The 22479-nt window shown below is 49.2% G+C and overlaps 1 protein-coding gene across 13 annotated transcripts in view; it reads left to right on the top strand.

The window, feature by feature from the left end:
* RBM33 (RNA binding motif protein 33) overlaps positions 1-20316 on the top strand; it is a 117328-nt gene extending 97012 nt beyond the window's left edge. For 6 of the 13 annotated variants that reach the window (XM_049714620.1, XM_049714614.1, XM_049714612.1 and 3 more), the window contains 4 exons: positions 1683-1892; positions 4223-4411; positions 13648-13736; positions 13958-20316. In XM_049714620.1, the coding sequence (XP_049570577.1) occupies positions 1683-1892; positions 4223-4411; positions 13648-13736; positions 13958-14006 (537 nt within the window). In that variant the 3' untranslated portion in view covers positions 14007-20316. Of the gene's footprint in view, positions 1-1682; positions 1893-4222; positions 4412-13647; positions 13737-13957 lie in introns of those variants that run through there. The other 7 variants (XM_049714615.1, XM_049714613.1, XM_012537267.3 and 4 more) reach the window with 3 other exon arrangements.
* The last annotated feature ends 2163 nt before the right edge of the window (positions 20317-22479 follow it).

Below are 22479 nucleotides of genomic sequence, written 5' to 3'. Positions count from 1 at the left end.
TGCCTGCCGATGCAGGGGACACGGGTTCGTGCCCCGGTCCAGGAAGATCCCACATGCCGCGGAGCGGCTGGGCCCGTGAGCCATGGCCGCTGAGCCTGCGCGTCCGGAGCCTGTGCTCTGCAACGGGAGAGGCCACAACAGTGAGAGGCCCACGTACTGCAAAAAAAAACCCCCCCAAAAACAACAAAAAAATGCTCATGTCTGGGTTCCAGCTCCAGAGGGTCTAATTGGATGGTTCTGGGTCAGAGTCCAGGAACACTAACACACGAGAGCTCCCTAGGTGACTAACGTGCAGGTCGAATACCCGTGACTAGTCTCACACTAAGCATGATGTGAGCTGTTGATTTTTGGTAGATTTCCTTTGTCAGGTTGATTTGTCCCTTCTGTTCCTAGTTCACTGAAAATTTTTATTATGAGTGCTTTTCCTGTATCAGTGCAGGTGGTCATGTGGTCTTTTCCTCTACTGATGTGGTCTGATAACTGATTTTTGAGTTAAACCAACCTTGCATTCCTGGGGTAAATCTTACTTGGTTATGATGTATGATTCTTTTTCTGCGTTGCTGAATTTAGTTTGCTAGTGTTTTGGTGAGAATCTTTTTCATGTATATGCATGAGGGATATTCTTTTGTGGCTTTTGTTTCTTTTGATGTCTTTGTCTGACTTTTGTAAAAGGGTAATACAAGTCTGAGAGAATGAGTGGGGAAGTTGTCCCTCTGCTTTTGTTTTCTGAACCAGATTGGGAGTCTGTCTTTCTTAAACAGTTGATAGAATTCACCAGAGGATCCGTTTGGGCCTGGGCTTTTCATTTCTTCACCTGGTCTCCTGGGAGGCAGCCCTGTCGCTGCCCAGCTTAGTGCTCAGCCAGCGCTCAGGGATCGGTGGTGCTCGGCACCCCGCCCTGCCCTTGGCCGGCGAGCTGTGAGTGCGTTGCCCCCTCAGACCCCTCCTCAGCTCTTCCTCCTGCTGTCCCCCTGCAGTTCCCTGTCCGCCATGTGGGGAGGACTTGTCTGGGCCTCCAGTAACTCTTTCATTTCTAGAATTTCCTCATTCAGTTTCTCAGACTCCTGGCTGGTCTGCTCTTGTTCCAAACAGGACTGAGGCCGGAGGCCAGCCTACGTGTGGGTACTTGTGACTCAGAGGAGGAGGGGCGACCAGGGTGCTGCTCAGCCTGCGGGCGCTCTGGGGAGCCCAAGTGTTCAGGGTTGTATCTGCAGGGAGGAAGGCACTGGGGCGCGCCTGGGATTCACAACCAGCGCCGGGGGACAGCGGGGCGAGTCAGGATGATGACCCGCTTTCATTAGGTTTGAGTGGGAGTTAAAAGTTTAAAACCACTGCCTATACAAACTGTCAGATTTTCACAAGAATGCTCATGAAAATGGAAAAGGCATGTCGAGTATGAAGTATTTTTAAAGTCAAGCACTATTTCACTGAACTCAACAGCACTTACTTTAGTAATTATAGACCTCTTGAGTGGGTACAGTAATTAAAGATCTTAGTTTTAAATTTGAAAAATACTATTAAAACCCAAACCCCCGTCAAGTAAGAAATTTCCTTCGTGGCCCTGGTGAATGGCAGGCTTGACGGTTGTGCTTCTCGGTTGAGCACTGATCGAGGTGGACCCCGATGCTGGGGAGGGATGCCTGCTCGTGCGGAGACTGACCAGCGTGCTGCCTTGGTTTCAGCAGGGAGGAGAGAGCGATGGCTTTTTTCACCTGGAGGGCCAGCCTCAACGGCTCCCTCAGCCCCCAGAAGTGAGACAGCAGCCTGCCCGCAAGGTGACGCTGACCAAGGGGGCGCTTCAGCAGCCCCAGCACCCTCCGGTGGGGGCCCACGTGCACTCAGCCGGCCCTCCAGGCATCAAGAGCATCCAAGGAATTCACCCGGCCAAGAAGGTACTGCCTGTTACTGCCCCTGCCCCAGGAGCGGAGCCCGTGAACCCACTGATGGGAGTGCCTGGCGCAGCAGGAGTGCTCAGATTGTGGATGAACCAACCATAGTTTCCTTCGCCCTGGCTTTGAAAGCTAACGTGTTCACAAAAGCGCTTTCCTCTTGTGACATTTTGAGTGGTACGATGCTGGGAAATCACCCTAAACCCAGGCTGCGGGTATTTCGGGCAGCTCTGAGCTGTGCTCTGGGGACAGCCCTGCACAGAGCCCAGCCCAGCGCTCCTTCCTCCCCTGCCAGCTGCTCCTCCAGAGACTGCTTCCTCCTCGTCACCCCAGTTCGCAGATGGGAAGCCTTTGGGGGTGAAGTACCTTGCCCGAGAAAGTGCCTCTCCCCCCGGCTCTTCCCTCCTCCCTCCCTTGCTCTGGGGGTCGAGGGTGTGTTTTCCTTCTCCGAGCTCAGTGTGGGAGACGAGGTGTGGGCATCCAGTACCCCTTGTGAATTTAACCTTCCCGAGGAGAGGAGCGTCCCCCTTGTCCCATCATGTCCTGGTGGGGACCCCCCCCAGCTTCTGGTGAGGGTGTCTTTGTAGCTTTCCCAAGGGCCCCCTCTCTGCCCGACAGCAAGGTCCCCTCTCGGCGCAGAAGCCAGATGCCCCTTGCCTGATGACCTTAGGGTGGAAGAGGAGCAACAATACTTGCTCTGAGTTTCTTCTAGAAAGCTCTGAACTCTGCCAGTTCATCCTCTCTGCTTGCCTTGCAGGTGATATTAAGCAGTAGTGTTAGCCTGAAGACCGTTCTTTGAAGTAATTCAGTTACTCCAGATTTATTTTCTCATAAATACCTTATGATACAGGGACAAACAGAGTAGTGACATTTTTGCTGCAGGTGGCACAGGCACAGACACATTAAGTCGTATCTTCAGATATACTCTTTAAAAATTGCTCCAGTCTAAATTTTCTTTGGTCAGGTGTTGTCCCTGGGTATGCTATGAGAAAGATCGTAGAACACCCCTCCCCCCCATAGTCTGTTGTACACACAGATAAAGCCCTCGTGTTTCTTCATCCTCAGCCTCAGGTTACTCTCCTATAAAAGTGAGGACAGTAATCTTTCCTGGCTTATTTGGGCTCTTGCGAGGGTTTTATAAGAAGATACCTGGAATGTGAGCCAGCACTCGGTAGAGAATGTTGTTATTAATGTTACAGAACACACTGCTGGTTTCCAGGCAGTGAAACTTGCACTTTTTGATGGTGTTTTCCCATGTGACTTCTCTTGAAATGCCCTTTTGCACTCTGGGAACTCACTTCACAGGAGTAGTCGTGTCGCCTCCTGTGGAGTGTTCCGAAGTGTTGTGTTCTTCTCTCAGTTTCCCTTTATGTGGCACCCATTCATGTACTAAGGTTCCATTCTGATTTCTGTCTGCCTTCCTCTGTGCCCTTCTCTGTGATGGGGCGGGAGGTCATTTTTGGCTCTTTCTACCCGACTCTCGGGCAGAGTGGGGCAGGACGTCTGGAAAGCGCAGTGAGCCCAGTCACATCCGCGTCTGCGTTTCACTGCTGTCCTGGTCTGGGGGCACTGGCGCTTTATCTACTTTCCGGATTAGAAAAGACGGGAAAGCTCAGCGGTTCCTTCTTGTTTAAAAGATCCCAGAACAGTGGTTTTGAGCCCTGGACGGCTTTAAAAAATGCTAAGGTCTGGGTCCTACCTTAGGCCAGTGCTGTTGTAATTTCGGTGGGGGACAGGGGCACTCAGTCGTTGTAGTTTGGGTTTTTGGTTTTGTTTTGAAAGCCCTGCAGAGGAGTGTAATGTGCAGTGGTGCAGCCAGTGGGAGACTCCTGCTGCAGAATCTGCCCTCCAGGGTACGTAGTGTTGTGGCTTGCAGTGACAGGGAGGCGGCTGTGGGGAGCACCATACACAGTCCCCTGGTCCCCGCTGGGTTTGCCTGTGATACAGTGGGAGAAATTTGGGCTCCGGGGCCGTTAAGGACTGGACCCAGACCTTTGTGTTACTCGCGGCAGGTTTCTGAACCCCTGTGATCCTGCTGCTTCGTCTACAGGATGATGGTAGCACAGAAAGTGCCTACCTAGTACCATGCTTGGCACCAAGATAGGTGCAGACTTTGCTGCTTCCTTTTCCTTCCTTTTCTTTTACTCCAGTTTGCTGGGTACTGTGGTCTTATTTAGACATTAAACCCTTTTCTGATAGTGGATAAAAACCACAGAAGGTCCTGTCGTTCACGGTGTATTTTAATGGATTCTGATGTGTTCACTTTTGTATCTTAGTAGCTGTGAAAAAAGCCCCGAGCTTCAACCTTGAATAGTTCCTTTTGTTGCTGCCAGGTCATCATGCACGGGAGAGGCCGGGGAATGGCAGGTGCGATGGGCCGGGGCCGCCTGATGCCGAACAAGCAGAATCTCCGGGTGGTGGAGTGCAAGCCTCAGCCCTGCGTCGTGTCTGTTGAAGGGCTTTCTTCCTCCACTACTGACGCCCAGCTGAAGAGCCTGCTGATGTCAGTAGGACCCATTCAGGTGGGTCACCTGGGGCCCGTTCTGTCTGTGCCCTTTGTCCTTCCCAAGACTCGGTTATTTCTTCATTTAAGATCCCTTTGTGTTGGTTACTTCATGGTAAAACAGTACTCTTGAGAAGAAGGACAAGTATTTTATCTGCTGTGCACACTTGATGCCAGAACTTTGCCTTAGGCTTAGATTACTTGGAAATTATCAGGTGCTCAGAAACCTTATGAAATAGTTATTCTAGCCGAACAGATTGTCCTTTGAAACCCTCATATTATCCTAAAGTTCTTATATGCGCCCAAACACACAACCTTTTTGCTCTATCACACACTTGTTTTGTGTGTAACAATTTTAACATTTTAAAGTATCTAGCCTTTTGACCTTCATTTTCAGAAATAGCCTCACATGTTAACACCTGTGGAACTTGCTTTAGACTTTACAAATGTGAAATAATGTGGACTATATTTTGGTCTCTTAATTTTTAAACTGGCTAATTCTAAATGCGTGAAGATCTCTGCCGAGCTGGCTGCAGATGGGTCTCCAGTTGTGTTGTAAACAAAAATTGCCACTGAAATCCCTGATTGCTCCAGCCTCTAGAGCCCTGGAGGCAAACCAGCACAGTGGGTAGACCTGGTTTTCCTTGAGCAGCGTGTCTGTAGTCCCCAACTCTGGCCTTTCCTGCCAGCTCCCCGCCTCCCGCCCGCCCCCGCAACCCCCCTACGCCCACCCCCCCGAGCAGCACAGCCCTCCATCCTGCGCCAGGACCCATGTCTGAGGCTGGAGCGCTTGGGAAGGATGTTTGATGCAAATCGTAGGACGTGGATGTGAATGTTAGATTTCTGAGTAAAAAGTGCACAGAAAGGGGACTTCCCTGGTGGTCCAGTGGTTGCACTGCAGGGGGCACAGGTTTGGTCCCTGGTCGGGGAGAACTAAGGTCCCGAAAGCAGCATGGCCAAAAAAAAAAGAACACAGCACAGAGTGCTTTCTTTTAAGGTCTCTTGCTTCATGGGGAAACAGAGTTGACACAAGTACATTACATTAATTACATTAAGTACAATACATTAATTTTTAGTGTATTTTAAGCCTTCGTCTACCATTGAGTGTTGACAAGAGTGAGGTGTAGATGGAAGCCCTTCTGAGATGGTTTCGTTGTTTAGGTTTAACTACTTCTGCCTTCATCCTTGGATTCTCAGAGATGGTTAAGCTTAGTTTTCATGTGTATGTAATAGTGAAACGTTAGCCAGAGGCTGTGGCTTCTGTTTTTAGGAGGGTCAGTTTTCCAGCTGTATGGTCAGGAGCGGCTTGTCAGTCATCAAGAGGCATTAAGCTCATGGCCAAGGAGAGTTGTCCTTGGACAGTCCGTCATAACACGGATTAATTTGCAGGAACAGAACTGGCATTAGAGAACTTACGATGCATTGAAATATGGTTAAATTACGATAAATTAAAATATGGTTATCCTGAGTGGATTCTCAAACAAATGGCGGTTGAAAACTTGGGGTCAAATCACAGTTCACCAGGGATCCTGGAGTTAAAGACCTGGGGCCTAGTCCAGTCTGTTCTCTGGGGCCTCGTGTTCCTGGTGTCTGTGTTTGGGTGGGAAGTGGTAGCACTGTTGCTTTCCACGTGTGACCGGCTCATTTTCTGGGCTTTGCTTCTTCCTACGTAGTCTTGATAATTCTCTTGAGCATCCTTGAATGTGATTCAGTTTTCAAGAAGTGTGAAGGGCAGTGCTCTTGCTGCTTACAGCACTGCGTGAGGTTGACTGCCCTGCAGAAGTTAGCTTGGAGCCACTGCTAAAACACCTAACCTTGGTTTTATCCATCTTAAAAACTGAATTTTGAGTTCTGCATTTTGGGGGCCGTCTTTCCTCCCATTTGCCTTTTTTATTTTTTTTTCTCCTGTTCTGGAAAGAAGGATTAGAGATCATTGTGTTAAGTAAAGTTTAACTGAGGGCACTTAAAGCCAGGCAAAAACAATGCCAAGTGTTTTAAGGGCTTCTCTTAACTCGAAAGGGAGAGGAAGATAGGAAAATGAGAGTGGTGTTTTCTGAGTTACATCAGGTACCCTGAAAAGGCCACCGTAAAGAATCCCCGAGGGTGATGGATGGATCTGGCACTTACTAGTAGGGCATGTTCGTCCATCCCAGGGAGCAAAAAGCAGAGCTCTCGTTTCTTGCCAGTCTTACTTAGTTCCGTGGAATGGTTTTGAGGGAGAGTTTATAGATTTTTAAGCACCGCATTCACAAAGTGCTGAGTTACTCAATTTAAAAACAAACAGGGCTTCCCTGGTGGCCCAGTGGTTGAGAGTCCGCCTGCCAGTGCAGGGGACGCGGGTTCATGCCCCGGTCCGGGAGGATCCCACATGCCGCGGAGCGGCTGGGCCTGTGAGCCATGGCCGCTGAGCCTGCGCATCCGGAAACAAACTGATCTGTCGATAGCAAGCTTCTGCCAGCATTAGATAGCTAAAGAATAATATTGCTAGGTATAAATTTTTTAAAGGCGTTTATAACAAGACTTCATTGTGGTTTAAGTATAAGTGCACTTCAGAGGGAGGGTTAGGGGACCCAGGCCTCCCGGCCCGCCGCGCTGGCTGAGGAAGAAACGTGTGTCAAGTCTCTGGTGGGCTGGGCTGTGGTGCCACCTGGCGTTCACTTAGTGTAACAGCAAGAGGTGGTGTCTGGACCAGGAAGGCCGGTTCCTTTGGGCCTTTAATTATGGGAACGGCAGTAACAGCACGTCAGCTCTGCTTGTTTTCCGTGGCGGCGTCACTCCCCGGTTAGTGTGCTGTCCCCTTAACCTGTTCTCATAAGCCTCTCTAAAGAGTCCTTTTTAAAGACATTTATCTGTAGTCTCCCTGACAGAATAAGGAAAAATGATAGAATTTTGTAGAAGTGTTCTGACCAGTGGTAGAAATGACACAGGAAGCATCGCAGCGTGTTTGAGAGTTTCAGGTGAGAGGGTGCAGTGAGAATAAGCCCACCTGGTACTCTCTAGCAGTGATAGGGAAAGAATCAGAAAGAAGGTTCTGCCCGGACACTGGGGGGGGTCTTGCTCTTAGGGAAGGGAGGGGCCGGCTGGGTGCACGTGGGGCTCCGGGAGGCTGACTTGTGCGGGGCATGGGGGCTCCACAGACAGGTGAGTCTCGCGCAGGTGCCCCTCCGGTGACCGGCGCATGTTCCCCCAGAGCGGCCTCCCGCTGCGTTCCGGAAGACTGAAGTCGAATTAACTCTTAGGGTCAGGAAGTAAGGTAGTTATAACTTCTGAGCCTCTTTGCTTAGTTATCCTTATTTCCCTGTTTGAGGGATTTTACCCAAAACTGTTAAGAAAACTGTGTTATCCTATAGAGAAATGAAATTCCACGGTGTAAAAATAAAAGTATTTTCCTAAAATAAAAAGGCGGGCGCTGGCCATGAGCAACGGCAGTAACAACGGCTGAGGCTTAGATTAGGCCAACACGTGCCTGGCACTGTGCTGTTCACTTTTCCCTGGCTTCTTTCCTGATTTCTCCAACAACCCTGGAAGGTAGTCGCTAAACCGAGAGCCCGAGTGACCGGAGTGGCCATGGCGGCTCATTCTCGAAGCTGCCGGGCCCTCCGGGACGCGGCAGTGCGGCAGCAAGTGTCGGGCTTTGAGAGAGGGCTTCGGTTTTGGTCCCAGGTCTGCCGTTTATTGGTGTGCAGCTTCCCAACCAAGTACTTCACCTACGTGAGTCTCACGAACCACACAAGCTTGCAAACGCTGTCTCCTACCCCTTTCACTGTTCCCTGGCGTCACCCGGAAGGGGGAATGGAAGAAACATGGAAGCCTCCACATGCCATTGAGGGGGAAAGCGTGTGCTCTCGAAAGGCGGCCTGTTGTCCCAGAGCAGAGTCCTCTGGGGGGTTCGCTTCAGGCTGCTGAGGAGAGGCTGTCCGGGACCCACCAAGTTTGCCAAGCTCCCAATGCGGTAGTTCCAGGGAACCAGACACTTGGAAAGCCCTCATTCTGGTGGGTATCTTGGGCCGCCCAGTGAGGGGGAGCCCTTTTGAGCAGTCGTGTAAGTTGGGGTCACGTTAGAACATATCGCCTTCTGGGATGAGACCATCTTACCTTCTTTGCGTCTGGTTCTGACTGACCAGGGATGTCTGGTGGGTGACGTGGAGAAAGCTGGGATCTCAGTGAAAGCAGTTCAGTCATTTTGAAGTTCAGGACGTTTGGGAAGGAAAACACCAGGCATAGTCAAATGTAGACTTTCTGAAAACCGACATCACGAGGTTTAAAGAAAATATAGGCATGGCCGCATGATCTGAAACCGTAATGGGAAAAACTGTTAATTGGAGGCTCGCACACAAAGTTCTGAAAACACTGTTGTAAATAATCCCAAAAGAAAAAAGAGGATTCCAGGCAGACCATGTGATAAGACACGGGCTCTTACCTGCAGGACACGTTTGTACAAGATGAAGGTGAGTGTGGAAGAGGAGGGCCTCAGGATGTCTTTAAACTGTATCAGAGCAGAAAGAACAGCACTTACGCCGTGGACACAAGAAGCCCCAACACAGGACTCGAGGAAAAAACAGAATCGGCATCAAAAAAGACCACACACGCTGCGATGATTAGTTCAATATGAACAGGCACTGGAGGAGTCGTCGATTTCCGCGAGAAGTGGCCTGAGACGCTGCCCCGTCACCAGCGAGAGGGTCGGGTGGGCTGCGTGCAGAAAGGGTCCAGAATGAAGGGATCCTGCGCCATGCTGCCCGAGGACTGGCTCGAGGAGCCCGGCTGCGAGGCTGGAGAAGGAAAGATTTAATGGGCATAGGCCAGCTGCCACCACCACGTGCAGGTGCCATTGCGTGAGAAAGGAAGACCTGGTACGTGTCCCTCGATGGTTCCCAAGCTGTCCCTGGAGGCTGGGCCCAACCCAGGGTGTCTTACCAGGTCTGGGGTGGAGCCCGAGAGAGTAGATGTCTAATGATTGATCAGTGGGGCTCTTGTTTGAGCAACTTCACTTGTTTAAAACAACTAATATCAATATCATTTTTGGCTTTAGGTTGATTCCTGAAGGTGCTGGGAACTGTTGGCCAGAGTGGGAGAATAGTTTAATTGATTTTCAGGACTGCAGAATCATTTCAGAATCCCCTTAACATTCATATGGGGATATAAGTATATGTATAGCTGATTCACTTTGTTATACAGCAGAAAGTAACACAACAATGTAAAGCAATTATACTCCAATAAAGATGTTAAAAAAAAAAGAAAGAATCCCCATAATATTGTAATTTATTAGTATACATGGACATGAACACAAGCTCTTTCTAGAAAGAGGAAGAACTTTTCCTAATCAGGGAAAAAACGGCCAAGGTTCTGAACAGCATGGACATTTTTCTGGACTTTAAATTGTGGGTTGTCACAGCTCTTCTACTGTTAATGTAGTGCCTTGTGGCAGTTCAGTCAGATGGCCCTGAATGGGATGGCTGAATATAAACAAAGGAAGCGGCCAGCTAAAGGAGTATTTTAACAGGTGTTTTGCTACTTATAGTAGCACAGTTATTCTCAAGTTTTCTGCAGATGTCTTGTCTCTGAAAAATGAGAAGTATATCAGGGTGGGCGTGGGCAAGTTAGCCTGTCTCTCCGAGGGCCAGTACCATATTTGTGGGGGAGATGGGGCGGGGTCAGAGTGAGTGTGTAGACTGGAGACAAAGTTTAACTCTTCGTTCATTCTGGGTGAATTGAAGTGTTTAATTATTTGGAAATGGGCTACTGATTAGCAGAAGCACATATTTTCAAAGTAGAAGCTGGTGATCATAATAAGTTTTTAGCTTATTAGTGGACAGCGTCTTTTCCTCTCTTCGCAATAAAGTGATCGCTAATACTTGTCATTTTGGTAGGTCAGAAATGGTTGAATATTGACAGTTTTAGCAATTCAGTGTTATATCTGAAAATAGGTTTTGTTTTTTGGAAAAGGGTGCAGAAATGTCAATAAAGGGGAACAGACAGAAAACAAATTTTAAGACAGTGTTATTACTTTTGTTGACTATTGAGAACTGATCCTGCATGCCGCAACTAAGACCTGACGCAGCCAATAAATAAGTGAATATTAAAAAAAAATTTCATTGAAAGTTTATGCTCTCTTGATTGATACCTTCTCAATCAAATTGAGCTTTAAACCACTTAGATACAGATAAGCTATCTTCTTACCTCTTACCTTATAAATTGGTAAATGGTAAAGAGGAAGCTTCATGCCTTCATTCCACATTGTGAAATCACCCAGAGGAAATGACATCTTGACATGCTTTTTCTCAAAAGAAGAGCGTAGTATTTTCAAAATCCAGATTCCATCTGTGAATTGTAGAGTGTGGATAATCACTTGTGGTATCATAACAAGTTAGTTTTTTCTTGTCTGTTCCTAATCGAGCGATTTTTGTAGTTTTGGACAAAATAAGTTTAGGTTAAGTTCTCCTAAGTCTTGTGGTAAGAACTGCCACAGTGCTGGCCGCAGTTCATGAAGAAATGGAGCTGTGCCTACACCCCAGCGCCCTCGAGCACTGCGGCCACGTGGCCGGAAGAGGAAAAGGGTGCCTGAGGCGCCTGAGATGGAATCAGAAAGCAGGGCCTGGCGGGAGGTTCTGCTGCAGTGCTTGGGTTGGACCTGGGCTTGAAGCTGGCTCTTACCCACGTTCTTCTCTGGCCTCCTCTGGTGGTGACAGGACAGCACGGCATTTCCTCTTGCATTTTCTCTTCAGGAGCAGTTCCAGAAGAGCTTCAGCAGCTGGAGATCGTTCAAGGATAAGGCACAGAGTGGGCGTGAGCCGAAAGCGGGGGCTGGCAGAGAAAACAGGTCTTTGTCAAGTAACGAATTTGAGAGGCCAGAAAAGCCGCATGCTGACAGTGTATCCAAGAGAAGTTAATTGATGGCATTAATTAAAGACCAGGTTGCTGAGCTTTACTTGTCCAGTTAACTTAATGATAAGTGAAATCATCAAGAAAAATCTTTTGCGTCTGGTTTTTATATCTGAAAGAAGAGGAAAACTCTAGTATCTACTGAACTGGCTTCAGAAAACCAGGCAGACGGAGCTCACTGCAGCCTAGTGGCTGCCTCTGTCACCTCCGGGCCTGGTCCTTGCACTGGTCCGGGTCTGGTTGGTGATGTGCCCCAGACTATCTGACTGCTCCTCCGAGGGGAGCCTGTGTGTAAACCTTAGTGCCATGTAATATGGAGACTTGAAACTGTTTATTTCTGTGTGAAGCACTGAAAAGCAACTTTTTGGAAAGAATATTTTTTTAGCGCTCTCCTGGTCATGTTTTACTCATGGGAGTTCTGTGTTTACTAAAATGGAGAGTGCTTATTTCATATACAGTATACTTTTTTTTTGCGGTACACGGGCCTCTCACTGCTGTGGCCTCTCCCGTTGCGGAGCACAGGCTCAGCGGCCATGGCTCACGGGCCCAGCCGCTCCACGGCATGTGGGATCTTCCCGGACCGGGGCACGAACCCGCGTCCCCTGCGTCGGCAGGCGGACTCTCAACCACTGCGCCACCAGGGAAGCCCCCAGTTTACCTTGTTTGAACGTATTTCAAGGAACTGATATTTTGGCTATGTGCTTTTGTTGTAGGTCTTTGAACAAATGCTTTAAAATGAAACAGCCACGTGTGTAAACACTTCTAAAGGGTTGTGTTTTACCATTAGATATTTTTTCTGGCTGTTAAACGTCACTGGACAGAAGCCCAGACACAGCAGACGGTTCCCTGCCACTGAGTCCTCTGCTACTTCCTCAGGCTGTGTCCCCGTGGTAGCAAGGCCCCCCTGCCACTTTGCTCATTGCCGCAGACACACATGGCAAGTCACCAAAATGCTTGAGAAGGATCAGACTCCGGAGAGTGGGACCGGCTGAGAAATCCGAATTCTCCTCTGGCGCATCCCTCCCGAATCCTAGGATCCTACGTCCCCAGGCCTCGGGGAAGCACAGAGCTGCCCCTTGTCCTCAGGGCAAGTGTGAGGGAGGACCAGGTGAAAGTTCGCTGTCCCTGCACCAGTCTCTTCACTTGATGGATCCATCTTCTTCATGAACTCACTTGGTTTTTACTGCAAATAGTAGCCTCAGGAATGGTTGTTTCAAATCCTAAAGATTTAATTTTCTTTTTAAGGTTTTTTTTGATGTGGACCATTTTTAAAGTCTTTATTGAATTTCTTACAGTATTGCTTCTATGTTTTGGGTTTTTTGGCTGCGAGGCATGTGGGATCTTAGCTCCCCGACCAAGGATCAAACCCGCACCCGCTGCATTGGAAGGTGAAGGCTTAACCACTGGACCGCCAGGGAAGTCCCCTAAAGGTTTAATTTAAGATGCCGCTTCTCTCAGACTTTTTAAAGCACAGACTGTGACCAAATTATGCTGATGGCTGCCACAGACACAGCTGCCCCTCACTGTGGCCCACCTACATATATGAAACCCTTAATTTACCCCAGTGATAATTAGGAGATAACTACCCACTCCGACCGTGGGGTCCCGTTGCCTTACAGCAGTTCCTCCTGTATGATGAGTATTGTGCTTTTAAAAAGCTTACTGAGGGCCCCGTGGAAAATCGCCTGACAGGAAGATGTGAAAGCAGAAAGTAACTCTCCAAGGACACCTGTCCTGGGCCTCCCCAGGAAGGTTTAGAGAGAAGACTGGGTGGCTGACAGGGCAAATGATGGAAGGTCTATATGTGTATATATATATATATATATATATTATTTTTGGCTGCGTTGGGTCTTCGTTGCTGCGCGCGGGCTTTCTCTAGTTGCGGTGGGCAGGGGCTACTCTTGGTTGTGGAGCACGGGCTCTAGGCACGCGGGCTTCAGTAGCTGTGGCTCGTGGGCTTAGTTGCTCCGCGGCATGTGGGCTTTTCCCAGATCAGGGCTCGAACGTGTGTCCCCTGCATTGGCAGGTGGATTCTTAACCACTGTGCCACCAGGGAAGCCCCCTGATGGAAGGAAGGTCTTAACACCAAGCTGTGAGGACACGAACGACTGCTGCTCAGGGCAGTGACTTAGCGAAGCACTGTTGCTGGATAGATGATCTGGATAGATTACAAAAAATTGCCAGGGAGGTAGAATTAGTTTGTTTTAGTGATCTAAGTGTCAGCCTGGACTCAAATTTTGCATTAAATCTGATGTATAAAAATGAATGAATGAATGAATGAATGTATGTATGAATGTATGTATGTATGTATGTTATATGTATATTACACCCCATACAACAGGATTCTAAAGTGTTTCTGTCATCTTCCTTCAGAGTTTACAGATGCTTCCCCAGCAGCGGAAAGCCATAGCCAAGTTCAAGGAACCCGCCCATGCGTTAGCGTTTCAGCAGAAGTTCCACAGGTAGCCTTGGAGCCCCTGGTGACAGGTGGGAGATGGGAGGAGTCTGTGCTGCCACCTGCTGTCTGTCTCTGCGGAGACGCGCCGCCGCCTCCTGTGACGTGGGTGGTCACCCCGGGTGTGGTGGATCCTCTCTGTCAGTCTGCATGTTTCTTCCGCTTGATCCCGTGGCTGCTGATGTGCACAGGTAGCCTAATGGTCACTGTTTCTTTAAATCCCCACAGGCATATGATAGATTTGTCCCACATAAATGTGGCCCTGATTGTTGAGTGATTTCTGGCAGGAGAGCCTGACCGTAACGCTGCACACGCGCTGTGGAATTTCTTCCCGGGAGCTGCTGCGCAGAGCCCCGCGAGCTTAGGTCTCTCCGTCCGCAGCCCTGCGTGGCTGTCGTCCGGAGCGCCCAGCGGCCCAGCACTGATTCCAGAAGAGCTGACCTTACGGGACGCGGCAGACTCGACTCGGTGTTAGATCGCTTCACATTCTCTTGTCACCACAAAGAACTACAGGTTTCGCTTTCTCATGTTTTCAAAGTGCTTACAATGCATGTAGACTTCGTTCTTCGTGATCTTATGTATGATCGATTACAGCGACTTAGAGTGAGTAAAGACATTAACGTCACAAATTCTCAGTAGTTTTCACAGCAAAGAATATTTGATAATGGTTGCACTTATCTTCAGTGCAGGCTAGATGAGCGTTTTCTCAACCAGCTTCACTTGTTTTACCGTCTCAGAAAGCCCTCAAAAGGCTCTTGTAAAAACGTAGGTTAAAATTCGGGTGATTATGATTGGCAGTTGCATATCCTGGAAAGCAGGGTATGAGGGTGGTTGGGAGTGGTGCCAATTGTGTGGCCGATTCTGCTTCTTGTAAATACTCCAAAAGCGCCAACTGTATAGTCCTAGTTCCAAAGGGAGCGCCCCCTTTTATACTCGTTCTGAATGCGGCGGAAGTGCTGCTGGGCGTCGTCACACGCCCCCAGGCTGAGCGCAGGTGTCCGGATGCCCTCACCTCCAGCCCTCGCTGGGCTCCCTGCTAGGCGAGCGTAGCATACCTGCCAGGTGAGGAGGGTAGGACAGCCTGAAGCTTTCGCAGGCCTGTTTGGTTTTTTCCTCTTTTTAAGTGCAGCCCCAAGTGGCATATTCATGTCACCGGCTCTGTGACGCATATAGAACATTCTTGGGCAATCTGTGATTAAGATTTTCTTTTTTGAAGGCCTTTTGAGCAGGGGCTGCGCTGTCCTTCAGTGGACCCGAGAGCGAGGGGATGTTTGCGCTGGCTTGTCGTTCTCCGTGGCGTGTGGCGCAGTGTGTCTCTGGGATGCTGGGTAGGCTCCTTCAGGTGAGAGACGCTTCCTCCCCTTAAAGTCATCTGTAGTAAAATTCATTCTGGGCAAATGTGGAAAAAAGTGCCTTATTGTATTTCTGCTCATGAAGGAGTTTCACTATTTTGGATTGATTCTAATGTGGACCTGAACTAGTTGAGCAAATGATACCGGGGCATACTCAGACTTTTTAGCTATATTTTATACCTAAGATTTCCTGTGAGATTTATTAATGGAATTAAGGGAAATAGAAGCCTGTTACCACCGGTTAATGCGTCTGGTTAGCCCAGCGAGGACCAGATGTGAGCAGGCAGCCCCCCCCTGCAGCAAGGCGTCCCTCCTTCTCAGCCTTCTCTTGGGAGCTAAGACACAGGTCACGTGAACTTGTATCTTCTTATTTTCACAGTTGAAATTTTGTATTACTTTTTCAAATTAAGTTACCAGAACCAGAGAAGAGCATTTCAGACCCTGTGAGACTTCCTGTAGCATTGATTCCACTGTGGTACCGTGTGCTAGGAGTGAGTCTGGAATGTGAAGGTGGGTGTTGATGACTGCTCTTCAGAAGATTTCGGTTCCGGGAAACTATAGGCACTCATAGAACACGCTAGAACACCCCCTCGCCCCCCTGAGCTGAGGTGCCTGGCCACCCGTGCTCCAGAAAGCCCCTGCCTAACCCTTGGGAGGTGGTGGTGTGTGCCAGCCTGGCCCCGGGTGCTCCGGCGGAGCATCCAGATGGTCAGTGGCCGCTGCCGCCGTCCTCACAGGTAGAGATAAAGTTGGGTTCACAGGTTAGGAGCTCAGTCCACGGAGAGCCGCGTTGAAGTGGTGAGTTGGGTAGCATGCAGGCACCACATAGGAGAGACCCACACCACTTCCCCGCCCTGGGCAGCAGGAAGGCTTACAGTTAATGGACTTATTTTATCACCGAGGACTTAATGACGCAGTGAGCTGAGTATACAAAATTTGACCGCTTTTTGAAATAGTCTGAGTGTGTTGTGGCTGTGAAGCTAAAAATCTGCATGTTGTCTCTGAAAAGTAGCCATTCAGGCGTACTTTCTTCTAGTTAGTGGTAAGAAACGAATCCTATTTGGGCACCTTTGTTCAAGGCAGACCTCATGGCTACTTTAAGGTCTGTTTTTGTGTTGTCTGAGTCTGACAGGGGTGCCCCGGAACAGGTGTGTGTCTGTAACAGTCTACGCACACAGAGAAGTAAGCTTTCTCTTGATAGAAAGTTCTTGAAAGGCCTAGTCGAGCCGGGCCTTCCGGAAAGGACTGGTTAGAAAGGCTTCCCGCGGTCGCTTCCTGATGCACACGGCCCCTGGGCACGGGCTCTGTTAGTGCCAGCCAGGCCTGGGAACAAAGGCTTTGCTTTCCTTGAGGGAAACTGGAAAAGGAAAGAAAGAAGCAGAATTAGAAAGGAACGTTATTTCCATTTTTGGTGCACTTCTCGCAGTGAAATCAGACCACGGTGAGCTGAACCCTCTTGGAAGATCTGCTGCAACCATTATCTTTGTTCTTTCGTTATCATGCATTTAAAGGGTATGCAGGAGCAGTTAACAACCATGTAAATATGGACCTCTTAAAACTAAATGTTATTGGAAATGCTTTCAATTCAGCAGCATCTTAGCTATTTGTTAGTTCCTTTGTGTTGTCTTATCAAAGTTTAATGGCTGCAGTTCCATAACTGTTGATGTGTTTGTGTGTATATTCGATTTTTATAAAGATGGTAGTAAGTCAATACATTTATCCTGACCTGTGTATTATTTGTTCACAAATTCAAGAAGCCAGTAAATATCAGTATATCTCATAAGGTGAAGACAGTAGGTGACTGTGTGGACCTGAGGTGCTTTTTCTTTTTGCATTATATCTTGTTTTGATCTTATGCTGTAACAGAAGCTCACTTAGCTACTTATCTGAGCATAACCTTGCACTACCGTTGGTCTGGCCACATTTGTTAAATTCTTATACTGATATCCTTCTTAAGGAGAAATATCGTCTCTTTTTTCCAAAAGAAATATTGCGGGTTCCCCCCTTTCTGGACAGGCAGCATGCTAAGTAGGTGTCCGTGCCCTCTCCCCACCGGGGAGGGCGGGGGAGGGGACGGGGGGAGGGGAGGGGGGCGTCATCATAACTATTTCTAATTGGGGGTCTTCCTTCTCATGATTTGTAAAGGTCCTGGATAAACAATTGTTTATGCTTGGTTTTGTAGCATTTCTGAATTGTGACAGCTTAGATCCTGCACAAAGGGGTCTTTTTTTTTAAAGGGCATTTGGCTTAATTATGCAAACAGACTTTGTTGCTGGAAGGAGGCTGGGAGGAGGTGTCCAGGGTGAGGGAAGAAGGAGCCTAGAAGTGGGGCGAGGAGAGTTGTAGCACGGAGGGGTGCTAACGAGGGTCCATCAGAGGCTTTATTCTAACACGCTGGCTCTGCACAGGAGTCAGCCGGTCTGGTGGGGAGGCCTGCGGGCGGGCGGCGGGCACGGTGGGCTCGGTAGATGTCCGCTGGCGGCCCGGGCTGGAGGAGGGGCGTCCGCGCCAGGCCCAGCCCCTTGGGCTCGGTGGACCGCCGGGCTCTTGGACAGGAGGAGGCCTGGCTGGCTTGCGTGGAGGGTAGATGAGAACTGAGGCCGTGTTGTTTTGAGAACCTGTCACTTTCTTTTTTTGTTTTTTTTTTGTTTTTTTGTTCTTTTGTGTGTTTTTTTGGCTTCTGGTTTTTGTTTTGTTCTGTTTGGCTTTTGTTTTCTTATTTTTTAAAATTTCTTTGTTGTTTAATTGAAGGTAAGCTCAATGTGCTCGTCGTCCCCTCCTGGGGACGGTCAGGTTTTGGTCAAGGTCTGTGTGCAGAGCACCTAGAGCCGCTCTTGGGGGCTTCTGTCCTCCCTTCTGTCCCTTAGATCCTGGAGAGGCAGCGGGCCGCTTGTCCAGAAGCGTGTCCCCGGCGGGCGCAGGCCCGCGCTGCCCTTGCTCTCCTGGTGCGTCTCTGGGCTTCCCTCACACCCCGGTAGAGCTGCTTTCACTTTCCTGTAGTCAGCTAGAGGCCCCGCCCTGCCCCGTCCCCCCACAGCCCAGCTCCTTTCTCTTTGTTTGTTGGGGGAGGGGGTGGGGTGCTTGAAAGGTATTTGATTTTTTACAGGGTTTTTAAGTGACAGAATTCTAAAAGGGAATTAACCAACAGAGGGAAGGGGGGTGGGTGAGGCGAAATAGGACCAGGAGATGCCCCCACCCCCCATGAAGGAAGCCACAGGAGTTACATCCATAGAGGGAAAATTTAGATACTCCATTGTATTTAATGAGCATTTTATCAATTAACCTTCTCAACTCTTCTTAAAACTTGTGAATGATGCATTATTTTGGACATTGGTAAATATGATCTCTCCAAAGGCAGTCAGCCTTGACTTCTATTAAATCCTAAGGATTTTGTGTAAGGTTTTTTACAACCTATTTAATTTTTCTCATTTAAAGTGCCCATGGTTTTGTGTCCTAGAACCAAACAAAACTCACTGATTCATATTGGATCCCAGGTATACCTTCTGGTAGCGTGTGGTTGGGAAGGATCATTGGTTTTACACGTGTAAGCTGCCCTTTCTAGAGAAGGTGCAGAAAATCTTAACTCGCTCTTTTCTGTGCCGTGTTTTGGTAGGAGTCTTTTCACTAAGATGGGCAGAGGCAGAGCAGGTACTTTTAGTGAGAAGCTGCTTTTTGCTTTTACTTCTCACCAACTAAAATGTAAAAAGGCCTCGTGTTGCTGTTTTGTTTTACTTATTTTGAAAGGTATGTAGAAAAATATAGGCCTTTTAAAAAGGAACATGATGTAGTCTTTGAATTTTAATATTTTCCACAGAGTGGACAAACAGTTGTGCTGTTTTAATATATTCTGTATGTAGTCATTTATATACTCTAGAAAGTAGACCTCTTGCTAGCATGATTTTCTTTTAAACTATTTTTCATTTTAAGGGCACGTAATGGAACCTGATTTTTAAAGGACTATTTAAATTGTGTGCAGTCTGCAGTATTGTCTTAGAGTATATAATTTATGTTTTTGAAGCAACACGCATGCATGCAACACACATTTATACTGTTGACTGAAGAGCAGATAATCATTTGTTTTTATAATTCAGCTTTGCTTTTCACAGGCATGGGATCCAGAATTGTTCTTCCTTTGTGAGGATTTTAACTCTAAGGCTTTAATTCCACTGTTTAATTTTCAGGTTCACCAACAACACAGCCTGAAATCTGATTTTTTTTCTCTCCCCGCCCCCCCACCCCATTTTTGAGTTGGTTCTCTTTGCTGGGCTCCCAGTCTGGTCTCGCTTCTGCTGCTGAGTGTCTGGGCCACGTCAGCCAGGCCTGCTGTGCACCCTCCTTCCTTCCTTCGGGGGTCTCCCTGCCAAACCCACCATCCACCGTCCTCAGGCGCGGCCCCTTCTTTCACTTGCCATTGCTGGGTGTCCATTCTCTTCTCCTGCCGTCTCCCCTGGTGACGGCTTCTTCATCTGGTGACGGCGCTCCTTCCTGGCTGCTCTGTCCAAGTGTTAACGTTTAGAATTCCACTCTCAGTGCCATGAATATCTTTGTGCTGTGTCGACAACTCGATTACATCTAAACCTTTGCTTTGACAGGTTTTACTCACGGTTTGTCCCTCCAGGTCTTTGGTTGGCGAGAGTAACATCTGGATTCTGTTGTTTTGCAGTCCGACTCAGGGGCTGGGGCCCCGTGGAAGCCAGCGTCCTGCAGCCTGCGCCGGCCGTGCCATTAATCACCCCTTCTCTGTTTTTATCCACTTTTGCAGGACCTCTTTTGCATGGGTTCAGTGTAGTGGTAGCGTGCCTCTTCTTCCACTGGGAGGTGACGGCTTGTTTGGCTTTGTTGCCGCTCTCGCTGACTGTGACCCTTCCTAACCTTGTTGCTAATCGCTGTGAGCTGGTCTGGGCCAGCTCGGCGTCGAGTCTGAAGCTGTGGTTATGGGGCGCGCAGTGGGAGTTGAGACATCAAGAGCTGAGCGAATTGCTTTCCTCTGGGTGATCTACTCCGTGTTTTCTACTGAACGCTACACACATTTGCGGGAAATGACGTTGCCTTGTTTTACCCCATTTTTCACTTTGCTCTAATCACTGTGACAGCTTTATCAGGAATATATGTGAAGAACAGTTGTGACATGGTTGGAAAAAATGTATTCTTGTGTGTATCATTTGTGTGATTCCATGCTGAGAAATATGTTTTGAACTGTATTGTAATTTGGAAGATGTGTTAATAAATAGCTTGCAGTTTCTGCTTTTGTTCTGTAGCTTTTATTTTTTCTCGCGCTCGGGTTCGGTCCGTTCCACGACTTACCCATGTGGACAGAGGGCACTGGGACCGTCCCTCAGAGGATGGGGGTTGTCCCCAGGCCCCCAGATCCGCCTCCTCTGGTCAGCGCTTGGCCTTGAATGTGTCTGATTCATGGAGGGTCAGGGACGGCCTTCCTCAGTCCACGGTCTCACGAGTCTGAACCGACCAAGCAGACAGCGTCCTTGTGTGTTTTGTTTGTTGGAAGTGGGAGACTTATATTCTCTTAATTTTTTAAAACATCACGAATAATCTGTACAGGTTTTCAAAGGAGATCTGTACTCCAGCACGAATCGTGACACTGAAAGTGGGGAAAATCCGTCGCCCATGCCTTTCCACCGCCATTGCCCGGCGCCTTCTGTTTCTGTCAAGTGCACACGGCCTGTCTGAGAAGCCGCATGCGCTGGCGCTGCTGTGTCCACTTCCCACTTCAGGCATCCTCAGAGCTTTTCATGCTGCTACAGATTGCTCATAATTCACGGTCTATTTGGAAAATATTAAAAAAAATAAAGGTTCCCCCCCCACACACACACACACAAACCAAACATTGTTAAAGGAAAAGCTTGAGGAGGAGAAAACCAGAGGTTCGCCCCTCCCACCTCCCGCCATGCTGTACAGGCCAGGAACCTGGGCTCCATCCACACACACCCACTGCCTCACTGACAGAAATGAGGCTGACTTTTCAAGGTAAGCCGTAGCTTAGCACTGCTGTCCCCACGGGATGGCTGAGGAGAAGGATCCCAGGTCTCAGGTAAGGACGGGAGCAGGTGAGAAAGAAAGCTGGTTTGGGGAAACAGAAGGAAGTGATGTGTCAGAGGCCAGCACATCTAATCAGCTTCTCAGATCTGATTTAGTGGAATTTTTACACCTCAATCAGAATCGGAAAATACCTAGTGAATAAAGTCAAAGCCGTTTTTCTTCTATTTTAACCCATATTCCATGGATAAGTCACTCTTTTTCTAAAAGGCTGACCTTTGCGTTGAGTGATGGGATCTCAGGAAGGTGGACTCAACACCTGGAGATGTCAGGTCGAAAGTGCGTTTCTCGCAACTGGGGGGATTCCTTATGAATGGAGCTCCTTTGAAAGGTGCTTTCAGGTCGCCAGCCCTCTGTACCCCCGCCCGGCCTGGAGAGGTCTGGGCGAGTATCCCTGCAAGGGCTGGAGGAGAGAGCGTGTGTCTCCGGCGGGTGGGAGCCTCCTTGCAGGCTCGGGAGGCGGGGAGGTACTCTGTGCGCTCCCATGACTCCTGTTGAAAGGCTGCAGCTGTCTCCACAGTTCTCACCCAGCTCTCATCTGACAGGCTCTTTTACTCAACAGTGTATTTCAGTATTTTGAAGGAAATTATAAGTCTGAAGAGAAAAATAGGTCGTGAAAGAGTTCTCTAGGCGAGCACAGCGCTTAGGAATTGTGGCTCCAAGAAAGAGAAGCACAGGAAGTAACATGTCTGCAGCTTGAGGTGTGGCTTCCAGATTGAAAGAAGTGATGAGCACAGCAGTTTTCCAGCTTCATATGCTCACAAATAACGTCTCCTCGCTCCACTTGTGGTGTCGCCTATAGACGGGGTGAGAGGCAGAGAGGTTTAAGTTAGATCCAAACCAGAAAATAAACCCTGAGCCTCCCACCAAGTACCTCTCCCTAAGCTGCGTCCACACTTGTGCCTGGGTGATAGAGGGGGGCAGGACGCGTCAGGGACCCTCGCGGACGGATCCCCCCCGCCTTGAGGTGAGACGGCTGAGCCCGGCCTAGGGACCAGGGTGGGCGTGGGGAGGAGAAGAGCAGAGGTTTGGCCGGAGGACAGCGCCCCCTGGGCCCGAGCCCCCATGGCGGCCCCTGCGCTGGCGGCCTGGTCGGGAGGTGTCCTCGGGCGGACGTGGCTCGCGGTGACCGGGCGGTGGGCTCTGAGGGCTACGCGACCACGGGGAGGCCCTGCCCCTGCAGCTTCTAGCCGTGAGCGCTGAGCACTGGCCAGGGAGCACCCTGCAGCTGCCCCGAGGGTGCAGGTCGCGGCACAGCCGGGTCGGCACCGCCCGGGGACCCACCCTGCCCTGCGCCCGCCCGGCCTGCGTCCTGCGTCCTCCGCAATGCAGGTCCCAGCCCTC

Source organism: Orcinus orca, chromosome 9 (assembly GCF_937001465.1).
Source record: "Orcinus orca chromosome 9, mOrcOrc1.1, whole genome shotgun sequence".
Classification (NCBI taxonomy): Eukaryota; Metazoa; Chordata; class Mammalia; order Artiodactyla; family Delphinidae; genus Orcinus; species Orcinus orca.
The sequence above is the reverse complement of the archived record's forward strand: the minus strand, read 5'-3'. Positions and strand labels throughout refer to the sequence as shown.